This window comes from Ranitomeya variabilis, chromosome 2, assembly GCF_051348905.1.
Source record: "Ranitomeya variabilis isolate aRanVar5 chromosome 2, aRanVar5.hap1, whole genome shotgun sequence".
NCBI lineage: Eukaryota > Metazoa > Chordata > Amphibia > Anura > Dendrobatidae > Ranitomeya > Ranitomeya variabilis.
Genome location: NC_135233.1, coordinates 532,761,777 through 532,785,850, shown reverse-complemented (window position 1 = coordinate 532,785,850; position 24,074 = coordinate 532,761,777). Strand labels below are relative to the sequence as shown.

The 24,074-nt window shown below is 44.2% G+C and overlaps 1 protein-coding gene across 1 annotated transcript in view; it reads left to right on the top strand.

The window, feature by feature from the left end:
• Positions 1 to 24,074, top strand: part of CSTF3 (cleavage stimulation factor subunit 3) — a 204,065-nt gene that overhangs the window by 149,582 nt on the left and 30,409 nt on the right. The window contains exons 9-13 of the mRNA XM_077288107.1: positions 69 to 146; positions 6,534 to 6,696; positions 10,361 to 10,470; positions 13,555 to 13,671; positions 18,247 to 18,321. Coding sequence (XP_077144222.1) covers positions 69 to 146; positions 6,534 to 6,696; positions 10,361 to 10,470; positions 13,555 to 13,671; positions 18,247 to 18,321 — 543 coding nt within the window. The remainder of the gene's footprint in view (positions 1 to 68; positions 147 to 6,533; positions 6,697 to 10,360; positions 10,471 to 13,554; positions 13,672 to 18,246; positions 18,322 to 24,074) is intronic.

Genomic DNA, 24,074 nt, shown 5'->3' with positions numbered 1-24,074 from the left:
TGATCACAAGTGTCATTCAAGAGATTTTCACTCCCTATAAGTGGAACCCATTTTTGTGTTATCTACAGGGTATTAATATTCACCTAGCAAAGAAAATGACAGAAGATCGGAGTAAAGATTACATGAATGCCAGAAGGGTTGCAAAGGTAAGAATAGGTCAAATATTATTCTGCCGTTTTATTGGTGTTTACCAAATCTTAGCCTTGAGCTTGAAATAGTTAACCTTTTAACGGTCGCCAATATGCTTTTTAACGGCTGTCTTTAAGAGGCCTTATTCCTCAGCGCCGCTTTTTAACGGTGTTGAGGAACAAGTGAATAGCCCCGCCTAGTAGCAGCAATTCCCATGGATATCAGCTGTACATGACAGTTGACACCCTGCAATATCGGCCCCAACCAGTTTTGAAGCTGATCGTGGCCGGATAACTTCTTAAATACCGCTATCAATTGCAACAGCGGTATTTAATTGGTTACAAAGAGGTTACAAGACCCCCTTAGTAACTATCGGACCCCTGCGATAAGAATGAGAAAGGTTCAATCCCTAAAATCCCGCCCTAACAAGGGCAGTACCCAAGTATGGCCCTAAAGTAGTGGACCCCAGCCTTTTTGCATAGGCCTCCTCAGGGGAAAATGTTCCAATGGGCTAAGTATATGTTAGATATTATAATAGGTTCATTGAGTATTGCAGCGGCAGTGGTGTTTGAAGTACATTTTAATCTCTGTTTATTAAAAGTTAAGTTTTATGACATTCCATGCTGTTAAAGTACACCAAAATGTTACCAATAAAAAAACCCTAATTTATCCCACACAAAACCAGCCCCCACTCAGGTCCGCCATCTGTCACTGGAAATATTGGGGTTCCCACGTTACTGCTAGATCAAAGACATTGGAAAAGTGACATGTCTCCCACCCCTTTAAATAAAATCTAGTGAATTCTGCACTCCCAAATCTAAATGCCCCCTCCTTCTGAGCCCCACTATGCCTAAACCACAGTAATCGGCCACATGTTTGGCATTGTTGTAGTGGGGAGAGAGCACTTAACAATTTTTGGGGTGCCTGTCACCAGGAGCACAATCTGGGAACAATGTATGGGGACGCTACATTCAAGGATTAAATGCAGCCGCAGATGAATTCATTGAGAGGTGCAGTTTCTACAATGGGGTCACTTTTGGGGTTTCTCAGATGTTCTGGCACCTTCAGGGCTCCACAAATGTCACCCGCAAACTATTCTATCAAAATCTGTGCTCCAAACGGCATATAGTGCTCCTTCCTTCTCAGCCCTGACATGTAGTCTAACAGTAATTTCTGATGACAATTGGGGCTTCACCACGTTCGGGAGAAATTGCACAATAAATGATTGGGTCCCGTTTCACCTATTAACCCTTGTGTACCTGACAAATTTGCAGCAAATTCAAAACTTTATACTTTACCACCAAAATGTAATATTTCCATGTCTCAATGTTATAAAATTCTATGAGGCACCTGTGGGTTCAAAATACTCACTACACCCCAAGGTGAATTCCTTAGGCAGTGAAGTTTCCAATATGGGGTCATCTGGGGAGGGGGGTTCTGCTGATCTTGTACCTCAGGGTCTCAGCTAATGCAGCCCCCAATCTATTGAAACAAAATCTGTGCTCTAAAATACAAGTGGCGTTCCATCCCATCCAATCCCCGCCATGTGCTCAAACAGTAGTGTACAACCACATATGGGGTACCGCCACATTTGGGAGAAATTCCATAACAAATTGTGGGGTCCAATTTCTCCCATTACCCCTTGCGTAAATTATAAGTTTGTTGCTAAAACAGTGTTTTAGTGGGAAAAAAATCTAAATGTTTTAAAGTTTCGTGAATCACCTGTAGGTTAAAAATGCTCAGTACACCCCTGGGTGAATTCCTTGAGGGGTCTAATTTCCAAAATGAAGTAATTTGTGGAGGGTTTCTGCTGTTTTTGCTTGTGTGGGTCTCTCCAAATGTGACATGGCATTCACAATCTATTTCAGACAAATAGCGCTCTTTCCTTTCCTAGCCCTGCCGTGCGCCCAAACAGAGGTTTTTGACCACATATGAGGTATTGTCGCATTCAAGAGAAATTGCATAACAAATTATGGGGTCCATTTTCTCCTGTTACACTTCTGAAAACAAATAAATTTGGGGCTTAAAGATCATTTTTGTGTATAGAAATGTGATTTTCTTTATTTCCACGGCTCTACGTTATAAACTTCTGTGAAGCACCTGTGGGTTCAAGATGCTCAATACACATCTAGATAAGGTCCATAAGGGGTCTAGGTTCCAAAATAGTGAAACTTGTTGGGGTTTCCACTGGGCACATGAGGGGCTCTCCAAACGCGACACGGCAACCGCTAATTATTCCAGCACATTTTACATTCAAAAAGTGAAATGGCGCTCCTTCCCTTCCGAGCCCTGCCGTGCGCCCAAACAGTAGGTTTCCCCCACATATGGGGTATCGGCATGCTCAGGAGTAATTGCAAAACAAAATGTATGGGTCATTTCTCCTGTTACACTTGCGAAAGTAAAAAAAAATTAGGTCTAAAGGAATATTTTTGTGAAAGAAAAGTAAATGTTTATTTTTTCCTTCCACATTCCATTCATTCCTGTGAAGCCCATGAGGGGTTAATAAACTTCTTGAATGTGGTTTTGAGCACCTTGAGGTCTGCAGTTTTTAGAATGGTTTTTGTTTTTGGTTACTTTGTCATATAGGCCCCTCAACGTTACTTCAATTGTGATGTGGCCTCTAAAAAAATGGTTTTGTAAATTTTGTTGGAAAAATTATGATGTACAATAACAAATTGTATTGTGGTACCGTGTTAGCCAGAAAAATCGATGTGAATACTTTTCTGCCCAATGATGACAGAAGTATTCTAGGAGTGATACCTTTATTGGCTAACCAGAAAAAAATATGTTTGCAAGCTTTCAGAGCACAGTGGCTCCTTCTTCAGGCAAGATTACAAATAGATTAATAAGAAAAGCACAACATTTAAAGAATATTACAGGAGGACATTTGTTAAGGTACCTTCACACGAAACGACTTTGTAACGATATCGCTAGCGATCCGTGACGTTGCAGCGTCCTCGCTAGCGATATTGTTTAGTTTGACACGCAGCAGCGATCAGGATCCTGCTGTGATGTCGCTGGTCGCTGAATAAAGCCCAGAACTTTATTTGGTCGTCCGATCGCCGTGTATCGTTGTGTTTGAAAGCAAAAGCAACGATACCAGCGATGTTTTACACTGGTAACCAGGGTAAACATCGGGTTACCAAGCGCAGGGCCGCGTTTAGTAACCCGATGTTTACCCTGGTTACCAGCGTAAAAGTAAAAAAAACACACAGTACATACTCACCTGCGCGTCCCCCAGCGTCTGCTTCCTGACACTTACTGAGCGCCGGCCCTAAAGTGAAAGTGAAAGCACAGTGGTGACGTCACCGCTGTGCTGTTAGGGCCGGAGCTCAGTCAGTGTCAGGAAGCAGACGCTGGGGGACGCGCAGGTGATCATGTACTGTTTGTTTTTTTACTTTTACGCTGGTAACCAGGGTAAACATCGGGTTACTAAGCGCGGCCCTGCGCTTAGCAACCCGATGTTTACCCTGGTTACCCGGGGACCTCGGCATCGTTGGTCGCTGGAGAGCGGTCTGTGTGACAGCTCTCCAGCGACCAAACAGCGACGCTGCAGCGATCGGCATCGTTGTCGCTATCGCTGCAGCGTCGCTTCGTGTGAAGGTACCTTTAGGGAGTGGGAAGTGTGATGAGTCCATAGATAAGCCAAGGTAATCCAATTAGGCATTTTCTTACAAATGGAGAGGCAGTGGGAAAAATGTTCTTAAGGTACCGTCACATTCAGCGGCGCTGTAGCGATATAGACAACGATGCCGATCGCTGCAGCGTCGCTGTTTCGTCGTTGTGTCACACAGACAGCTCTCCAGCGACCAACTATGCCAAAGTCCCCGGGTAACCAGGGTAAACATCGGGTTACTCAGCGCAGGGCCGCGCTTAGTAACCCGATGTTTACCCTGGTTACCAGTGTAAATGTAAAAAAAACCAAACACTACATACTCACATTCCGGTGCCTGTCGCGTCCCTCGCCGTCAGCTTCCCTGCACTGTGTAAGCGCCGGCCCTAAAGCACATGTAGTGTTTGGGGGTTTTTTTACATTTACAATGGTAACCAGGGGTAAATATCGGGTTACTAAGCGCGGCCCTGCGCTTAGTAACCCGATGTTTACCCTGGTTACAAGCGAACACATCGCTGGATCGGTGTCACACACACCGATCCAGCGATGTCAGCGGGTGATCCAGCGACGAAATAAAGTTCTGGACTTCTAGCTCTGACCAACGATGTCACAGCAGGATCCTGATTGCTGCTGCGTGTCAAACACAACGATATCGCTATCCAGGACGCTGCAACGTCACGGATCGTTATCGTTGTTAAGTTGTTCAGTGTGAAGGTACCTTTAGTTATCTGGAGTCCTTCTGGTGGAGATGTGAATTGTATTCATGTAGTGACTCATAAACTATGCAAAGACTACAAACTAGAATGAATCTACACAGACACACAATCAGGAATGAAATGGACACACCTGTGGGAAAACATTTCTCTGGACCTGGACACAGTATGACAGACTTTAAAGTCTTAATACTAAAAGGTAATTTTAAGGACCACAGGGAAAGAAAAATTTGGGAATACAAACTAATGAATGTTTAATTTGTTGACACTAGGACTCAATTTAACACCTGGATTTATGAGTCACTACGTGGATACAATTCACACCTCCACCAGATGGACTCCAGATAACTAAGAACATTTTTTCCACTGCCTCTCCATTTGTAAGAAAATGCCTAATTTGATTACCTTGGCTTATCTATGGACTCATCACACTTCCCACCCCCTAACAAATGTCTTCCTGTAATATTCTTTAAAGGTACCTTCACACTAAGCGACTTTGCAGCGAGAACGACGATGATCCGTGACGTTGCAGCGATCTGGATAGCGATCTCGTTGTGTTTGACACGCAGCAGCGATCTGGATCCCGCTGTGATATTGCTGGTCGGAGCTAGAAGTCCAGAACTTTATTTCGTCGCTTGATCACCCGCTGTCATCGCTGTATCGGCGTGTGTGACGCCAATACAGCGATGTGTTCACTTGAAACCAGGGTAAACATCAGGTTACTAAGTGCAGGGCCGCGCTTAGTAACCCAATATTTACCCTGGTTACCCGGGTGCTGCAGGGGGACTTCGGCATCGTTGAAGACAGCTTCAACGATGCCGAAGTCGTTCCCCTGATCATTGGTCGCTGGAGAGAGCTGTCTGTGTGACAGCTCCCCAGCGACCTAAACAGCGACGCTGCAGCGATCGGCTCGTTGTCTATATCGCTGCAGCGTCGCTGAGTGTGATGGTACCTTAAGGGTATGTGCACACGTTTCGGTTTTTATGCGTTTTTTCCGCAATAAAAACGCTATAAAAACTCATTAAAAATGCATACATTATGCATCCTATCACTTAGAATGCATTCTGCATGTTTTGTGCACATGGTGCGTCTTTTTCCGTGAAAAAAAACACATTGCGGTAAAAAAAGCAGCATGTTCATTAATTTTGTGGATTTTCCGCGTTTTTCCCGCAATTCTATGCATTTGGAAAAAAACGCGTCAAAAACGCATGAAAAAACGCATGCGGATTTCTGGCAGAAATGTCCGGTTTTTGTCAGAAAAATTTCTGCAAGAAATCCTGACGTGTGCACACACCCTAAATGTTGTGCTTGTTTCTTATTAATCTATTTGTAATCCCGCCTGAAGAAAGAGCCTCTGTGCTCTGAAAGCTGCAAACATACTATTTTCTGGTTAGCCAATAAAGGTATCACTCCCAGAATACTTCTGTCATCATTGGGCAGAAAAGTATTCACATCGGTTGGAAAAATTAGAAATTGTTGATCAATTTCTAATTTCCAACAAAAAAAGTTATGTTTAAAAAACGATATAGATGTAAAGTAGACATGTGAAAAATGTTATTTATTAACATTTTGTGTGACATATCTCTGATTTAAGGGCATAAGAATTAAAAGTTTGAAAATTGTGAAATTTTCAAATTTTGGCGAAATTTCTAATATTTTCACAAATAAACGTAAGTCATATCGAACAAATGTTACCACTCTCATGAGGTACAATATGTCACGAAAAAAGAAATCTCAGAATCAGCGGGATCCATTAAAGGTGTTCGTGTTATGACCTCATAAAGTGACAGTCGTCACAATTGTAAAATTTGGCCTGATCATTAAGGTCAAAATTGGCTCAGTCTCTAAGGTGTTAAAAGGCTTCCAGTATTCTTTCCTAGCACTGCACCACCTGACTATGAGTTATGTCTGCGGGATTCAACGGCACTGCAATACCAGATACAGCACATGGCTGAGAATGGCGCTGCTTCTGGAGACAGACAAAAATAATTTCTACTAATCCATGAAAAATCCCTTACTTTAAAGTGCTCCTTTTTTCTTTAGTTCACATTGTAATGTTTTATGTTCTCTGTTCTAAGGAATATGAAACTGTGATGAAAGGATTGGATCGCAATGCTCCTTCGGTTCCCCCTCAGAATACCCCACAGGAAGCTCAGCAGGTGGAGATGTGGAAAAAATACATTCAGTGGGAGAAGAGCAATCCGCTTCGAACTGAAGACCAGACCCTTATAACAAAAAGAGGTGAAATGTTAGACACTATAAGGAGAGGTTTCCTGTGCTTTTGTTACCAAAGTACAGATTGCAGGTAGTTTTCTGCACTCGGGCTTACAGTTATGTCACAGAGGTTGGCACAGGAGATGTGCCCGCCCCATCCGAAACGGAGATCACCTGTGTTATACACAGCTGAACGCCTGCTGATGCCAGCACTTTAACCCCTCACAATACTGAAAAGGGCATGTGAGGAGTTTTTCAGAGGACGATCACTCCCTCTCTCAGTCCTTTGGAACCCTTGCAAACACAATTGTGGGGTGCTGGCGGGTTACTTTGACAACACAAGACCTAAAAATGGCCATATGCCCAAGCCTATCAGATAGGTTGTTGGCCAAACACTTCCAGATCAGATAAAGCATAGTACTACATAAATAGTACAGTGTCCAGGTTCCCTTGTGGGACTAAAGGTACCTTCACACGAAACGACATTATAACGATATCGCTAGCAATCCGTGACGTTGCAGCGTCCTCGCTAGCGATATCGTTTCGTTTGACACGCAGCAGCGATCAGGATCCTGCTGTGATGTCGCTGGTCGCTGAATAAAGTCCAGAACTTTATTTGGTCGTCCGATCGCTGTGTATCGTTGTGTTTGAAAGCAAAAGCAACGATACCAGCGATATTTTACACTGGTAACCAGGGTAAACATCGGGTTACTAAGCGCAGGGCCGCGCTTAGTTACCCGATGTTTACCCTGGTTACTAGCGTAAAATGTAAAAAAAACAAACAGCACATACTCACATTGCGTCCCCTGCAGTCTGCTTCCTCCTCTGACTCAGCGCCGCAAAGTGAAAGTGAAAGCAGCACAGCGGTGACGTCACCGCTCTGCTCTCACTGTACGGCGCTCAGTCAGTCAGGAAGTGGACGCAGGGGGACGTGAATGTAAGTATGTGCTGTTTGTTTTTTTTAGATTTTACGCTGGTAACCAGGGTAAACATCGGGTTACTAAGCGCGGCCCTGCGCTTAGTTACCCGATGTTTACCCTGGTTACCAGGGGACCTCGGCATAGTTGATCGCTGGAGAGCGGTCTGTGTGACAGCTCTCCAGCGACCAAACAGCGACGCTGCAGCGATCGACATCGTTGTCGCTATCGCTGCAGCGTCGCTTCGTGTGAAGGTACCTTTAAGCAAAACTAAAGAAATGGGCCAGTTGGTAAGTGCCATGGGTAAGTGCACATTCACACTGAGGCCATTAATAGACAGGATCTAGGATGCAAACAAATGAGCAACTAGTAAGTAAATAAATAGTAACAACACATGTTAATAACATTGGGTACTTAGTTGACACTATTTTGATAAAAAATCCATAAAAACCATCCAATCACCATAAGGTGTGCCCAGTCAGGATGGTCCCTAATTCTAGTATTTTCTCTCACTATAAAGACAAGATTCGCAACCCAAAATAAGAGGAGGGTCACACACCTCTGTACCAAATACAAAAACCGAAGAATTGGGCCTGTTGATATAAGTGCAGTGTGTAGGTGCACATTCACACTGTGGCCATTAACAATGGGACAAATAAGTATTTGAAAAAAAATGTTTTTGAGTGTAAAATAAATGTACACATAAAAAACCTGTTAATAAAAAAAATGGTTTTCTTGTGAACATGTATCACACATGATGGGCATTATATGCACAGCTCTGCTGGCTGTATCACACATGCTGGGGTTAGATACATGGCTCTGCTATGTCAGTGTAAGCTTCCGTTAGATGTCTGTATTGCAGGGACTGAAGCTTACACTGACATCGCAGAACTGTGTCAGTGATCAGAGCACAGCAACATGATGATTGCACTGCTGTGCTCTGAACACTGTGGTTACAGCAGCAGTTGTACTACTAATTCCAGGCTACCACACTGTTCTCAATACTGGAAGATGTCACTTCCCCGTCCTGATCTCACCACTCACAGCAGCGCTGTGGAAGTGACTTCTTCATTGGTGAGAACAGCTCTGTAGCCTGACAGTAGTACAATATCAGGCTGCCGATCACTGCCATAATATCGCATCCTGGACCTCCACTCAGTGTTCGCTGCATCCCTGCACCTCCTGTCACCGCTCACGCTGAACACTGTGAGTGGTGACAGGGAGGAAATGAAGCTCAGATCATCACCCTGGGGTACAAAAAATGGCATCTGGCTCCCTCTCACAGCTGTGAACTGGATAACTCAGGAGGTGTGCTCAGGTTACAGCTGGAGGCAGCCACGAAGTAGGAGATGTGGTTGGACACCGACCACAGTCTCCTATGTCCAGTGGCTGCCATATTTGCCATGTCTAAGGGTCATGCTCAGACACTTACACATCAGCAACTAAAAATGTCTGTCTCCAGCAGCTGTAAAAAAAAAAAAAAAAAAAAGATTAAAAAAATATATGAAAACATAACATTTCATTTTGTATTAAAAATAATTGATTATATAATCAATAATTATTAATACAAAAAATAAAAATTGTGGTACCTTCCCTTTAATAAATTACATGTATCCCAAAATGATGCCACTGATTAATGCAGCTCATTCTGAGAAAAACAAGCCCCTATATATCTGTCGCCTTAGTTATGGCTTATAGAACATGACAGTGAAAAAAAAAGGTTTGTCATAAAGGCCAAAATTGGCTGTGACACAAAGGGGTTAATCCTCACATGTGCTTAATACCATTGCATTGCAAATAAAGTATTTTACAGAATCACTAGATACACAGTAAAGACCCTTATACAGTCAGGTGACAGTCAGCTGACCCGCCTATTGTCACAGGACAAGACCACCATCTGATGTGTATGGGAATCTCCCGACTGTCCCACAACACATGATGTTGGGGGACACAAAGCGCAACAGTTGGAATTTCGAGGCTTGAGCCTCTTGTTTTCAAGGAAAATAAGCCCCTGCCGCTGGTGTCTTGCAGCTGGTGTCTTGCCGCAGGCTTCTTGCCGCAGTTGTCTTGCCGCTGGTGTCTTGCCGCTGGTGTCTTGCAGCTGGTGTCTTGCCGCAAGTGTCTTGCCGCTGGTGTCTTGCCGCTGGTGTCTTGCCGCTGGTGTCTTGCCGCAGGTGTCTTGCCGCTGGTGTCTTGCCGCTGGTGTCTTGCCGTAGGTGTCTTGCCGCTGGTGTCTTGCCGCAGGTGTCTTGCCGCAGGTGTCTTGCAGCTGGTGTCTTGCCGCAGGTGTCTTGCCGCAGGTGTCTTGCCGCTGATGTCTTGCCGCAGGTGTCTTGCCGCAGGTGTCTTGCCGCAGGTGTCTTGCCGCTGGTGTCTTGCCGCAGATGTCTTGCCGGAGGTGTCTTGCCGCTGGTGTCTTGCCGCTGGTGTCTTGCCGCAGGTGTCTTGCCGCAGGTGTCTTGCCGCAGGTGTCTTGCCGCAGGTGTCTTGCCGCAGGTGTCTTGCAGCTGGTGTCTTGCCGCAGGTGTCTTGCCGCAGGTGTCTTGCCGCAGGTGTCTTGTTGCAGGTGTCTTGCCGCAGGTGTCTTGCAGCTGGTGTCTTGCCGCAGGTGTCTTGCCGCAGGTGTCTTGCCGCAGGTGTCTTGCAGCTGTTTTCTCCTCTCTCCCGTTTATAACACTTGAACGCTGTCGGCTGAGCATTTCTGGTGTGTGGGAGTCGGGAGAGAGAGCTGCTGATAGGTAAGATCACTAATACTGTATTGTCATCTCTTTCAGTCATGTTTGCCTATGAACAGTGTCTGCTGGTTCTGGGACATCATCCGGACATCTGGTATGAAGCTGGCCAGTACCTGGAGCAATCCAGCAAGTTGCTTGCTGAAAAAGGGGTAAGCCCACTTAGTAAAAGCACATGCTGCATATGATGTTTAAGGTTTTATTTAATTTTCACTTTACTTTTAAACACAACCCTGTGCAAAAGAAAGTTTCACTAGTTTTTGCTACCCCATCCGAGAGCAGAATGATGTAGGGGCAGAGACTCTAATTCCAGCAATGTAACACTTACTGAGCTTCTTGCTGCTGTTTTGATAGAACTTTTGTTTTATCTGGTGCAGATCTACCAGTTCTCTGTATGCTGAGCAATGTACTGCTGTACGCTACTCATTGGCAGCTTTCTGTGTACACTGTGCATAGGCAGAAAGCTCCCAAACAGTGGACGGGGATGGAGGTTGTAAAGAGCTCATGAATGTGAAGGATTAAATGGCAGCAGGTTTATTAGTCCTCTAGTGATAATGTACAGCAAACAGCTCAGTATGTTGCTGGAATCAGGGTCTCTGTCTCTACGTTATGTTGCTCTCTGATTAAGAGGCAAAAACCTGATGACAGATTCCCTGTACATGAATACAAGCTCTGTTACCATAGTGAGCTGCTCTTGTATCACTACTGCATCCAACGCTGAGACACAGTTATCAATAAGCAAAAGAAAAAATGAGCATCAAATGTCTTCTATTGATGGATTTATGGATTATTTACTCATTTCTTTAAATATTGCATTATTTTTACCTCAGTGTCTGTGATTCACCCTGCCCACTTTCTCTGGCACATTTCTATATTTGATGTGTTGAAGAATCTGCAGCACTGAATGCGGGTCATAACTTGCATTAACCCCTTAACAACCGCCTTTTAACGGCTGTAGTTAAGGGTACTTAAACCACAGCGCCATTAATTTACAACGCTGTCGAAAAAGTGTATAGCGCCCCCAGAGTCTGATTTTCTCTGGGGTCTCAGCTGCCGGGGGTAGCCGAGACCCCAGAGAACATGATTCGGGTCAATTTTTTTTTAAAAAGTTGTTTAAAAAGTCAAACAGAGCTCCTTCCCTTCAGAGCTCTGCCGTGCACCCAAACAGAGGTTTACCCCCACATATGGGGTATCAGCATACTGAGGACAAATTGCACAACAACTTTTGGGGTCCAGTTTGTCTTGCTACCCTTGGGAAAATAAAAAATTGGGGGTGAAAAGATATTTTTTGTGAAAAAAAATATGATCTTTTTATTTTTATGGCTCTATGTTATAAACTTCTGTGCAGCACTTGGGGGTTCAAAGTGCAAACCACACATCTAGATAAATTCCTTAGGGGGTCTAGTTTCCAAAATGGTGTCACTTGTGGGGAGTTCCACTGCTCTGCAAACGCGACATGGCGTCCGATCTCAATTCCAGCCAATTCTGCGTTGAAAAAGTCAAATGGCGCTCCTTCCCTTCTGAGCTCTGCTGTGTTCCCAAACAGTGGTTCACCCCCACATATGGGGTATCGGCGTATTCAGGAGAAATTGCACAACATATTTTGTGGTTCATTTTCTCTTTTTACACTTGTGAAAATAAAAAAAATTGGTTCAGAAGTAAAATCTTTGTGAAAAAAAGTTAAATGTTCATTTTTTCCTTTCATATTGTTTCAGTTCCTGTGAAGCACCAGAAGGGTTGATAAACTACTTGAATGTCGTTTTGGGCACCTTTAGGGGTGTGGTTTTTAGAATGGTGTTAATTTTGGGTATTTTCTGTCATGTACACCCCTCAAAGTGACTTCAAATGTGAGATGGTCCCTACAAAACTGGTTTTGTAAATTTTGTTGTAAAAATGAGAAATCGCTGGTCAACTTTTAACCCTTATAACGTCCTAACAAAAAAAAAAAAATTGTTTCCAAAATTGTGCTGATATAAAGTAGACATGTGGGAAATGTTATTTATTTACTATTTTGTGTGACATATCTCTCTGATTTAAAGGGATAAAAATTCAAAGTTTGAAAATTCCGAAATTTTAAAAATTTTCATCATATTTCCTTTTTTTCCCATAAATAAACGCAAGTAATATCGAAGAAATTTTACCACTATCATGAAGTACAATGTCATGAAAAAACATTTTCGGAATCAACGGGATCTGTTAAAGTGTTCCAAAGTTATAACCTCATAAAGTGACAGTCAGAATTGTAAAAATTGGCCCGGTCATTAAGCTACAAATTGGCTCCGTCACTAAGGCCTCTTTCACACTTCCGTCTTTCAGCTCCCGTCACAATCCGTCGATTTTTGAGAATGCAGGATCCTGCATTTTCTCATAGACTTGTATTAGCGACGGAGTGTGATGGATGGCCATCCATTTCATCCGTTGTGCACTGGATCCTGTGTAGAAAAAAAAACAAAAAAACGGTCCGTCGGGCAGAGAAAACGTTCAGAGGAACGTTTTTTCTGCACGTCGGAAAATCGGTCAGCGACGCATCCTGCGCTGCCCGTCACTGGCTACAATGAAAGCATATGGGCGCAGGATGCGTCGCTGACTGTGAAAAGCCGGAATCCAGCGTCGGGTCCCGCCTTTTCAAACTGAGCATGCGTGGAAGGATTTCCCGTCAGGGAAATTCTCTCTCGCTCGCTCTTTCTCTTTTTACTATTGATACTGCCTATGCAGCATCAATAGTAACAAGATATAATGTGAAAAATAATTTAACAAATAAAAAATCGCAATATTCTCACCTACCGACGTCCCGCGCAGCGTCACCGATGCTCCTGGCAGCTAGCTTTCCTAGTAATACATTGCGACTTCTCGCGAGATTTCGCAATGTATTACTAGGAATGCTAGCTGCCGGGAGCATCGGTGCACGGGACGCCTGTAGGTGAGTATACTGCGATTTTTCTTTATTTTTTTTAACCTGGTTTGTGTTGTGTATGCATTTTCGCAGCGGAAAACCGCTGCCAAGATGCATACACAACAGGTGCACATAGCCTCGATGGGTCCGTCAGAAAGATGGGCCCAGTGCACACGTTTTCCACAATCTGCACAGGATCTGTCATTTCAACATCTTGACGGATCCTGTGCAGATTTGGAAGACTGAAGTGTGAAAGAAGCCTAAGGGGTTAATGTCCATTTCCTTTTGTATTAGGTGCCCACAGCCTTGTATTATGTGTATATGTTCTTTCATGTCATTTCAGGATATGAACAATGCAAAACTATTCAGTGATGAAGCTGCCAACATTTATGAACGTGCAATTAGTACTCTGCTCAAAAAGAATATGCTGCTGTATTTTGCCTACGCTGACTATGAAGAGGTTGGTGTCTGACAGCTTCCATCACAATGTATAACCGAAACCTTCTCCCTTATCTAATTCCCACCCACAAACAAGATCACAAGATTTCCACCCGTGAGATCAGTAGGCACATGTCTGGAACACTACGATTGAGGATCACAGAATGCTTGCATACTAATTTTGTAGTGGAATAATTTTTTAGAGACTTTTCGACATTTGCAGTATATATACGTCATAATCGGGAAGGACTTCCCCACTGATGCAGTATATATAGAGTATGTCAATCATGCGACTAATCCCACAGTGATTGCATCATTGTCCCTGCTGTTTCTCACAACAGGGAACATGGTGCCTTCGTCCCAAGGGGTGGCAACACCCCCCACAACTACGATAGCTGTTATTGGCTGTTTCATCCTGAACAGCCAGTCGCAGCATTTCTCAATGTTTCAGGCAATAGGATTGTCTGAAACACTGATGTCCAGTCTAGGAATGGTGCTGTAAGAGCAACGATCTTAAGGTACCGTCACACTAAGCGACGCTGCAGCGATAGCGACAGCAATGCCGATCGCTGCAGCGTCGCTGTGTGGTCGCTGGAGAGCTGTCACACAGACCGCTCTCCAGCGACCAGCGATGCCGAGGTCCCCGGGTAACCAGGGTAAACATCGGGTTGCTAAGCGCAGGGCCGCGCTTAGTAACCCGATGTTTACCCTGGTTACCAGCGTAAAAGTTAAAAAAACAAACAGTACATGCTCACCTGCGCGTCCCCCAGCCTCTGCATCCTGACGCTGACTGAGCTCCGGCCCTAACAGCAGAGCGGTGACGTCACCGCTGTTGCTTTCACTTTCAGTTTAGGGCCGGCGCTTTAGTGTCAGGAAGCAGAGGCTGGGGGACGCGCAGGTGAGTATGTACTGTTTGTTTTTTTAACTTTTACGCTGGTAACCAGGGTAAACATCGGGTTACTAAGCGCGGCCCTGCGCTTAGTAACCCGATGTTTACCCTGGTTACCAGTGTAAAATATCGCTGGTATCGTCGCTTTTGCTGTCAAACACGGCGATACACGGCGACCTAGCGACCAAATAATGTGCAGACCTTCTAGCAGCGACCAGCAATTTCACAGCGGGATCCAGATCGCTGCTGCGTGTCAAATACAGCGATATCGCCATCCAGGTCGCTGCAACGTCACGGATTGCTGGCGATATCGCCTAGTGTGACGGTACCTTTAGGCTGGTGCCTGGCAATCATGGCGTCACCAGGGCCAGCTCTGATTGGTGCGACAATGACATAGTAAAAAGAAAAAAATGTAGATTAATTGATAGTATTAGATTAAGGAAGGTATAAATATACCGTAGAAATCATTATCTGCTATGGGATTTTTTTTACTGAATTGAGTTAGTATCAGCGCAGAAAAAAAATCATCTGTGCGTCCTAGAGCTGTCGTGCGCCGATCACTGACCCAGTGATCAACCTCCGGTTGTTGGAGTTTTTTTTTTTTAAAGAGAATCAAAAAATAATTTAGATTAGGAACAGTAAAATGTACCGTAGTAATCATTGACTTCTACAGTATTATTTACTGAATAGAATCACGTTTAGTGTCAGTTGCAGGTGCAGTAATTTGTTTTTTACTAATGTCCGTTTAGTAAGTTTGTTTTTTATTTTAAAAATTTTTTAGATTTCTTTTATTCTAAATAAAAACAGAAGTAGTTTACACCAAGCACTCACAAACACACCTGAATAAAATTTGGTACACACACAAACACCACATACGTGAAAAAAACGTCGTCCTGCTCGTCCCAAACCCGGTATTCAGCAGAGGAGGCATACACTTTCCTTGTCTCTGACACTGATAGTGAGGTAGAGGATCTCACCTTCCTTTATTTTTCATCCTCCTCCTCTTCCTCTAGTGATACCGAACCGCCACGCAGATGCCCCAGGACAGAAAATTAACCAGCGCCATCATTTCTGACCCCGTATGGACCTCACCTCCCGAAAATTATGAGCCACAGATTCTTGATTTTGTAGGGCAATCAGGAATCCAATTTGACACCTCTGGCCTCACAGAAATTGACATTTTCAAAGTCTTTTTCTCTGAAGATTTTGTAAATCTCATGGTGTCGCAGACCAATTTGTACACCCAGCAATTTTTATCCCAAAATCTGACTTCATCATTTGCCAACTGGACTCCTGTAGATTCCATATAAATGATGAAGTTTTGGGGCCTGGTTCTTCACATGGGGATAGTAAAGAAGCCAGAAATTTTGCAATATTGGAGTGTTGACGTTTTGTAGAACACTCCAGTGCTCCGCATAGCTATGGCACGGACACATTTTGAGGCCATCTACAAATTCTTGAATTACAGTGATAATGCACAATTTCCTCCCCAAGATGACCCCAACTGACCTTCTTTTCAAAGTTTGGCCGGCCATTGAGCACTTCAGCAACAAGTTTGCTGAGGTGTATGTTCCCCAAAGGGACATCTGCATGGATGAGTTCCTAATCCATTTCATGGGGAGGCACAATACCTGTCCAGTAAGAGGGCCAGATACGGAATTAAACTCTATAAGCTGTTTGAGGGTACCTCAGGGTACACCCACAAATTTATGGTTCATGAAGTGAAGGACACCAGGATTGAACCCCCTGAATGCTTCTCTGTCCTGGGACTGAGTGGGACATTTGTGTGGGATTTGGTGCACCCACTGCTGGATCAAGGTTATCACCTCTGTGTAGCTAACCTTTATATCAGTATCTCACTCTTCCAGTCCCTCTCTGTGCGAGCTACCGCAGCCTGCGGTACTGTCCGTAAAATCAGAGAGGTCTCCAGAAGACACCAAGCTGCTCAGAAAGGGCGAGAGCAGAGCCCAATGTAGCGACAGCATGCCGGTGGTCAAGTATAAGGATAAGAGAGATGTCTTTTTCTTTACCACCAGTAGTTCCGGAACTGAAAGTGCACGTGTTGTACCAGGCCAGCATTTCCCCTGTGAAGGTCCCTCAAACTGCAAAGAGAGGAAGGATGAAAATAATGTACAAAGTGTGTTACAGAAGGGGGATATGAAAGGACACCATTTACCAGTGTGAAACCTGCCCTGACAAACCTGGTTTGTGTATGAAAGACTGTTTCAGAGTCTACCACTTATCCATGGACTAATTAATTTATTGCTGACTTGCACAACTCACATATGCCGACCTGACGTAAACCACACAGCTCATATGCTAACATGATACACTCTACACTACTCACGTATGCCAACCTGACGTACACTACATAACTCATATATGCCACCACAAAATTCACATAGATCATTGCAATATAGGGTCCCTAGTGGAGGGGTTTCCAGTTTTTCGGCACATCGGGCTCTCCATCATGACATGACGCTCGCAGACCATTCTAACAAAGTCTGCATTCCAAAACATCACTCCTTCTTTTCCGAGTTCTGCTGTGCACCCAAACAGTGTTTTTTCCCCCACATATGGGGTATCGGCATACTCAGAAGAAATTGCACAACAGATTTTGTGGTCTATTTTCTCCTCTTATACTTGCAGAAAAAAAATTGGGGCTAAAAGATCATTTTTGTGGAAAAAATATATTTTTTTATTTTCACAACTCAACTTTATAATTTTCTGTGAAGCACCTGCGGGTTTAAAGTGCTCACTACACATGTAGATAAATTCCTTGGGGGGGCGTCTAGTTTTCCAAATGGGGTCAATTGTGGGGGGTTTCCACTGTTTAGGCACATCAGGGTGTCTCCAAACATGACATAGTGTCCACTCTCAAGTCCAGCCAATTTTTCGTTGAAAAAGTCAAATGGCGCCGCGCTCCTTCTCTTCCGAGTCCTGCCGTGCACCCAAACAGTGGTTTTCTCCCACACATGAGGTATCTGTATGCTCAGGAGAAATTGCACAACAACTTTTGGGTTCCATTTTTTCCTTTTACCCTTGTGAAAATAAAAATAAATTGGTCTAAATTTAAATTTTTGTGAAAAAAAAGTTAAATGTTCATTTTTTCCTTCCACTTTCCCTTAATTCCTATGAAGCACCTGAAGGGTTAATAAACTTATTAAATGAGGTTTTGAGCACCCTGAGGGGTGCAGTTTTTACAATGGTGTCACTTTTGGGTATTTTCTGTCATATAGGCCCCTCAAAGTCACTTCAAATATGATGTGGTCACTAAAAAATGGTTCTGTAAATTTTTTTGGAAAAATGAGAAATTGCTGATCAACTTTTAACCCTTCTAACTTCCTAATAAAAAAATGTTTAAAAAATGGTGTGGATGTAAAGTAGACATGTGGGAAATGTTATTTATTAACTATTTGTGTGACATAACTTTGTGATTTAAGGGCACAAGAATTCAAACTTTGAAAATTGGCGAAATTGTCGTCAAATTTCTCTTATTTTTACAAATAAACGCAAGTTATATCAAAGAAATTATATCACTATCATGAAGTACAATATGTCAAGAAAAAAACCCCTCAGAATCAGTGGGATCTCTGGAAGTGTTCCAGAGTTATTACCACATAAAGTGACACTGGTCAGAATTGTAAAATTTGGCCCTGGGGTGAAGGAGTTAATAATGGAAATCTAATGTGAATGTTCTCATTGTAGAGCCGCATGAAGTATGAAAAGACGCACAGTATATATAATAGACTCCTTGCCATAGAAGACATTGACCCTACACTGGTAAGCTTTAGTGGCCCACTTTTCATTGTGGACATTCCTACATATTTCTTTCATTTGTTCTAAACATTGTCAGAAACTTGTGATTATATTTTATTAATGCACAGTATAAATTTAAATTACATGTGCATATCATTAGATAAGCAGTGTGTGTATTTATATGTGAAACATCAGTGTTATATATATAATATATATATGCACATATACATTTCACTATCAAAGCAGAATTTTTCAGGTTTCCAGATATCAGAGCACAAGTGACAGTGACAACTGTGAGCAGGATTGTGCACAGTAACCTACAGACAGTGTCAGGTCAGCGCCGTTATACTGATTACACTGATACCTGGTGATGAAATCCGTCTTGTGGTTGTTGTGTCATCTTTATTCTTAGTTTTGAGTTAATGATATGTCCATTCTCGGGGCGGCCTGTGGAGGGTCTTCATGTGGTGCTCTGATTAGGTGTTCATGTGTATGGCTTCTGATAGGTCATTGATCCCTCACTTACCTGACCCTTAGTTTACTTAATGAATATTATATATATCTTGAAAAAAATCCCCTTCTGCACTCAGGTGCGGGCAGTGCCTGCATTGCAGCATGATTGCATATATATAATGTGTATGTAATCCTTTTCTGTCATGTTATCCATAAATTCCTAGAAAAAAAAATCAGTTTAACCCCTTAAAGACCACCGATACACCTTTTAACAGCGGAAGTTAAGGGCACTTAAACCACAGCACCGTTAACAGCGCTGTGGAAAAAGTGTATAGCGCCCACCAGAGTTGGATTTTCTCCGGGGTCTCGGGCTGACGGGGGTAGCCGAGACCCCAGAGACCATGATTTGGGTCGGTTTTTACCGACCACAATTTTGCGATCGCCGTTATTAACCATATAACCGCGACTGCAAAAAAAAAGTCTGATGTGCCATTTAATTTCTCTCTCCTCTGATGTTATCGCGCATCAGAGGAGAGAGAAATAGGGTCACCGATCCACCCGGTACCTCCCAGTGCTCCTCGGCCCTCCTGGTTACCCCATCTTTTTCTGGGAAGAAAATGGTGGGCACATGAGCAGTGCACCAGCCGAGATCTGCCGGCCGGCACCCGGCAACAATAGGAAGATTTTTCCTATTGGTTCATTTTGATCACTGTGATAGACCGTGTGATCAAAATTAAAAAAAATTGTAAATAAACCCCCCCTATATCACTCCCTTAGTTAGGGAAAAATAATAAAATAAAGAAAATGTATTTATTTCCATTTTCCAATTAGGGTTACAGTTGGGCTAAAGTTAGGGTTGGGGCTAAAGTTAGGGTTAGGGTTGGGATTAGGGTTAGGGTTGGGATTAGGGTTAGGGTTGAGATTAGGGTTAGGGTTGGGATTAGGGTTATGTTTGGGATTAGGGTTATAGTTAGGATTGGGATTAGGATTGGGATTTGGGTTATGGTTGGGATTAGGGTTAGGTTTGTGGTTAGGGTTATGGTTAGGGTTGTGATTAGGGTTAGGGGTGTATTGGGGTTAGGGTTATGATTAGAATTATGGTTAGGGTTGGGATTAGGGTTAGGGATATGCTAGGGTTAGGGTTGGAGTTAGAATTGGGGGGTTTCCCCTGTTTAGGTACATCAGGGGGTCTCCAAACGCGACATGGCTCCACCATTAATTCCAGCCAATTTTGCGTTCAAAAAGTCAAATGGTGCCCTCTCCCTTCTGAGCTCTGCCGTTCCCCCAAACAGTCGTTTACCCCCACATATGGGGCATCAGCGTACTCAGGACAAGTTGGAAAACAACTTTTGGGGTCCAATTTCTCCTGTTACCCTTGGGAAAATAAAAAATTAGGAGCTAAAAAATCATTTTTGTGGAAATAAAACAATTTTTTATTTTCACGGGTCTGCGTCTGCTTCTGTGAAGCACTTGGGCGTTCAAAGTGCTCACCACACATCAAGATAAGCTCCTTTGGGGGGATCTAGTTTGCAAAATGGGGTCACTTGTGGGGGGTTTCTACTATTTAGGCACATCAAGGGCTCTGCAAACGCAACATGACTCCTGCAGACCATTCCATCAAAGTCTGCATTCCAAAACGTCACTACTTCCCTTACAATCCCTGACGTGCACCCAAACAGTAGTTTTCTGTGACTGGGGTCTAAGGGGTAACGTTTCTCCTTATGGAGAGTGACATACCAGCTCTGGCTTGTCAAGGTAAGGAGGCTTATTCGCCGTGCAATGCTCCTCTGGGAAATTTAATATGCAAATTGCCTCTTCAGAGAAAAAGAGAACTTAAACTCTATAGCGCCACCACCTGTTGGAAGTAGCGATCCTACAAGGTTGATTGTGACTTGTAGGATCGCTACTTCCAACAGGTGGCGCTATAGAGTTTAAGTCCTCTTTTTCTCTGAAGAGGCAATTTGCATATTAAACTTTTGTGAAGCACTTGGACGTTCAAAGTGCTCACCACAGGGGGTGGCTATGTAGCAGGAGCGAGAGGACGCACTCGGCTGAAGCTCCTAACATCCTGACTATATATTGGCACTATAATCACCTTTTGAGGTGAAGCACTTACTGCCTGCTGATCCCCTGAGACCCCCGGAGGTGTGCGGCTGCTCCGGAAAGTATATCGCTGCTTGGAGACGGCTTGGGATCCGGAGGACCCCGGGAGAGTGGTGAGACGCACGAGGCGGCGGCCATTTTCCAAGACACGCGCCCGGGATAATACTGAGTGGCGCCGCTTCTACTAACGCTGCTGGACTCTGCCAAGCCAGGGAGGCTCCACGGTACAGGCGGCGGTGAGCGTGGGAGCACACGATACAGGCGGCGGTGAGCACGGGAGCTCGGTTGTGCCGGTGACCGGGGGAGTGGGCTGGTGGCGCCGGAGAGGGGTGGCTGTCACACTGCAAGCGCGCACTCAATCAGGAGGAGCTGCTGCGCTGTACATTATCTTGTGAACGCTAGACAGGAGGCGGCTGTAAACTTCATTCTAAATAATACAAAGGGGATAATCGGTGTGTGTGCTCTGAGATATTGGGCCCCGATCTTCCCCCTAATCTGAAGGCCCCTACCTCCGTTGGCGTTGGAAAACAGGAGGGTTTGGCCCCCCTCCCTGCTGCTTCTTTTGCGGGGCTGCGGTCCCTCTCCTCCTCCCTGGGACACTGAGATCTGGACTGGACTGGCGCTGCTCCGCTTAATCTGCTCTGCCATACTCATAACTATCCCATCCATCCTGTGCTGTTCCGCAAGTACCTCGTTGTTTCCCACCTCAGTTAGCCATGCAGCACCCCAAAAATTCGGGAGCTACAGAGAAACTTAAAAAATATGCCAGAGAAGACCCTCCAGATGGTGGGAGAGCTCTTAGGAATAATCCCACACAGGCTTCCCGTAAAGGTCGCCCATCAGATAGTAATGAAGAGGGGGAGCAAGAAGGGTTAACTCTCAAACAAGCCTCTGAACAATTAATGCAGGCTATCTCCTTGACTAGATCCTCCCTTACGGAAAAAATAGAGGATGTGCACACTGAGGTGCGCCGCTTGAGACAAGATATGCAAACTATGGGAAGACGCATTACGGAAGTGGAAACGAGAGTGTCACAGATGGAAGACACTATCCCCCCCCATGGAGGCTAAATTGACAAAAGTGGCTGGCTCCATAAACGCATGGAAACAAAAAGTGGACGATTTGGAGAATAGACTGCGCCGGAACAATATTCGGATTATTGGTTTACCAGAACGTTCTGAGGGCCAACGCCCTGAAGAATTTCTAGAAGATTGGCTCAAAACCTCCTTGGGGGGTGAATTCTCAACTTTCTCCGTGGAGAGGGCCCATAGAGTTCCCACGAGACCTCCTCCTCCCGGGGCCCCGCCGAGGCCTTTTCTGGCACCTCTTCTCAACCGTAAAGATAGAGACTCTATCCTGCGCCTGGCAAGGCAGAAGAGCCCCATTAAATTTCACAACGTTACTATTTCAATTTTCCCGGATTTTTCAGCGGAGCTCCAGAAACAAAGGGCACGCTTCATGGATATAAAGAAACAGCTCAGAGACCGCAACATTATATATTCCATGACCTATCCTGCTCGGTTGCGGGTTGTTTATGAAGGTGCTTCAGTGTTTTTTACTGATCCAGAGGAGGCAGCTGAGTGGCTGCGAACCCACGGGGCAGCCGGTGCAAATTAATCCTAATGTACTGGTGCTACTAATTGCATAATGGAGCTTTCTATGAGCGCGTCGAATGTAACAACAATACCGGACACTGACATCAGTGAGGGTATCCCCGTTATTTCTTGTTCGTGGGAGCACAGGACTAGGCTCCTATACTCTTTGGGTTTTTGCTCTATTTCTATTTTTTTTCTTATGCTCGTTTCACCTGTTCTATATGCAGAAATAGGAGTGCAGGATGTTACTCCTATATTGTTTTGTTAAGTTGTTTTTTTTTCCTTGTTAAATTTAACCAGCCTCAGTAGGTATTTAGGTAAAAGCCGCCTTCGACACTGTTACAACCTTCTATGCGTAGTATGTAGACTTTTATTATTATTGTCAATACATGTCATGCCCTTAACGGGTGAATATGGGGTCTGAGCTAATATGTATGACATGGAACATACGGGGTATTAAAACACCCCGAAAGAAAATTAAGGCGTTCTCTCAGATAAGACGGTACCATCACCATATTGTGGTTCTGGTGGAGACACATTTGACCAGAGACACGGCTAAATATGTACAGAAGCCCTGGGTTCAATGGCATGCTCACGCATTTCACACTAGTTACTCGAGAGGGGTGTCATTGTTAGTACATAGAGACGTCCGTTGGGAGGCCCAGACGACTCGACGGGACCTGGAGGGACGTTTTGTTTTTGTCCATGCATTAATTGATTCCCGTGAATATGTCATATTGTGTATTTACAACCCCCCTCCGGCCAGTACCTCAATACTTAAGATGGCGATGAGCTTTGCGTTAAATTACCCAAACGCACACGTTATTTGTATGGGTGATCTCAACCTAATTATGGACAGTGATCTCGACAGAATGAGATTGGGAGATGGATCTCCTGGGGATCCCCTGCCCTTCCCCCCTTCTTCGGCCCCGACTCAGTTGGCACTGTTCATGGGAAATAGCGGCTGGGTGGATCTATGGCGGATGCGCCACCAGGGAGAGAGGGGATATACCTGCCACTCATCCACTAAAAGTTCTCTCTCACGTATAGACTACATCTTTGGATCTGGCAACTTAGTGCAGTGGGTGGATGGTGTGGAACACGGTAACAGGGGAGTCTCGGATCACAGCCCAATTATACTTAAACTCGTGTTTGGGAAAATAAATAATGGTAGAATATGGAAGTTAAATCCCTTCTGGCTTAAACTAATAAATTCAGATGATAGGACGGTTGATCAATTGAACATCCAATCCCACTCAGATCTTCAAAATATTAATTTATTTTGGGATGCACTTAAGGCATATTTAAGGGGCTGTCTATCTTCTACAATCTCTTATATCAAAAAGAAAACGTCAAGGGAGGACGATGAGGTTGAACAACGACTGAGAAATGCTGAGGCCGCATATACGGCCGATCAGACTAATAATAATAGGATTGAATGGCTGACTCTACAAAGATTATATACCCAACACTTGGACACTAAATCTAAGCGTAAACATTTTTTCACGCGACAATCGTACTTTGAAATGGGGAATCAGGCGGGGAAATTTTTGGCCTACTTGGTGCGTCAACACAACGCATCCAACATGATAATACAAATTCGCTCACCAGATAACTCACTAAATT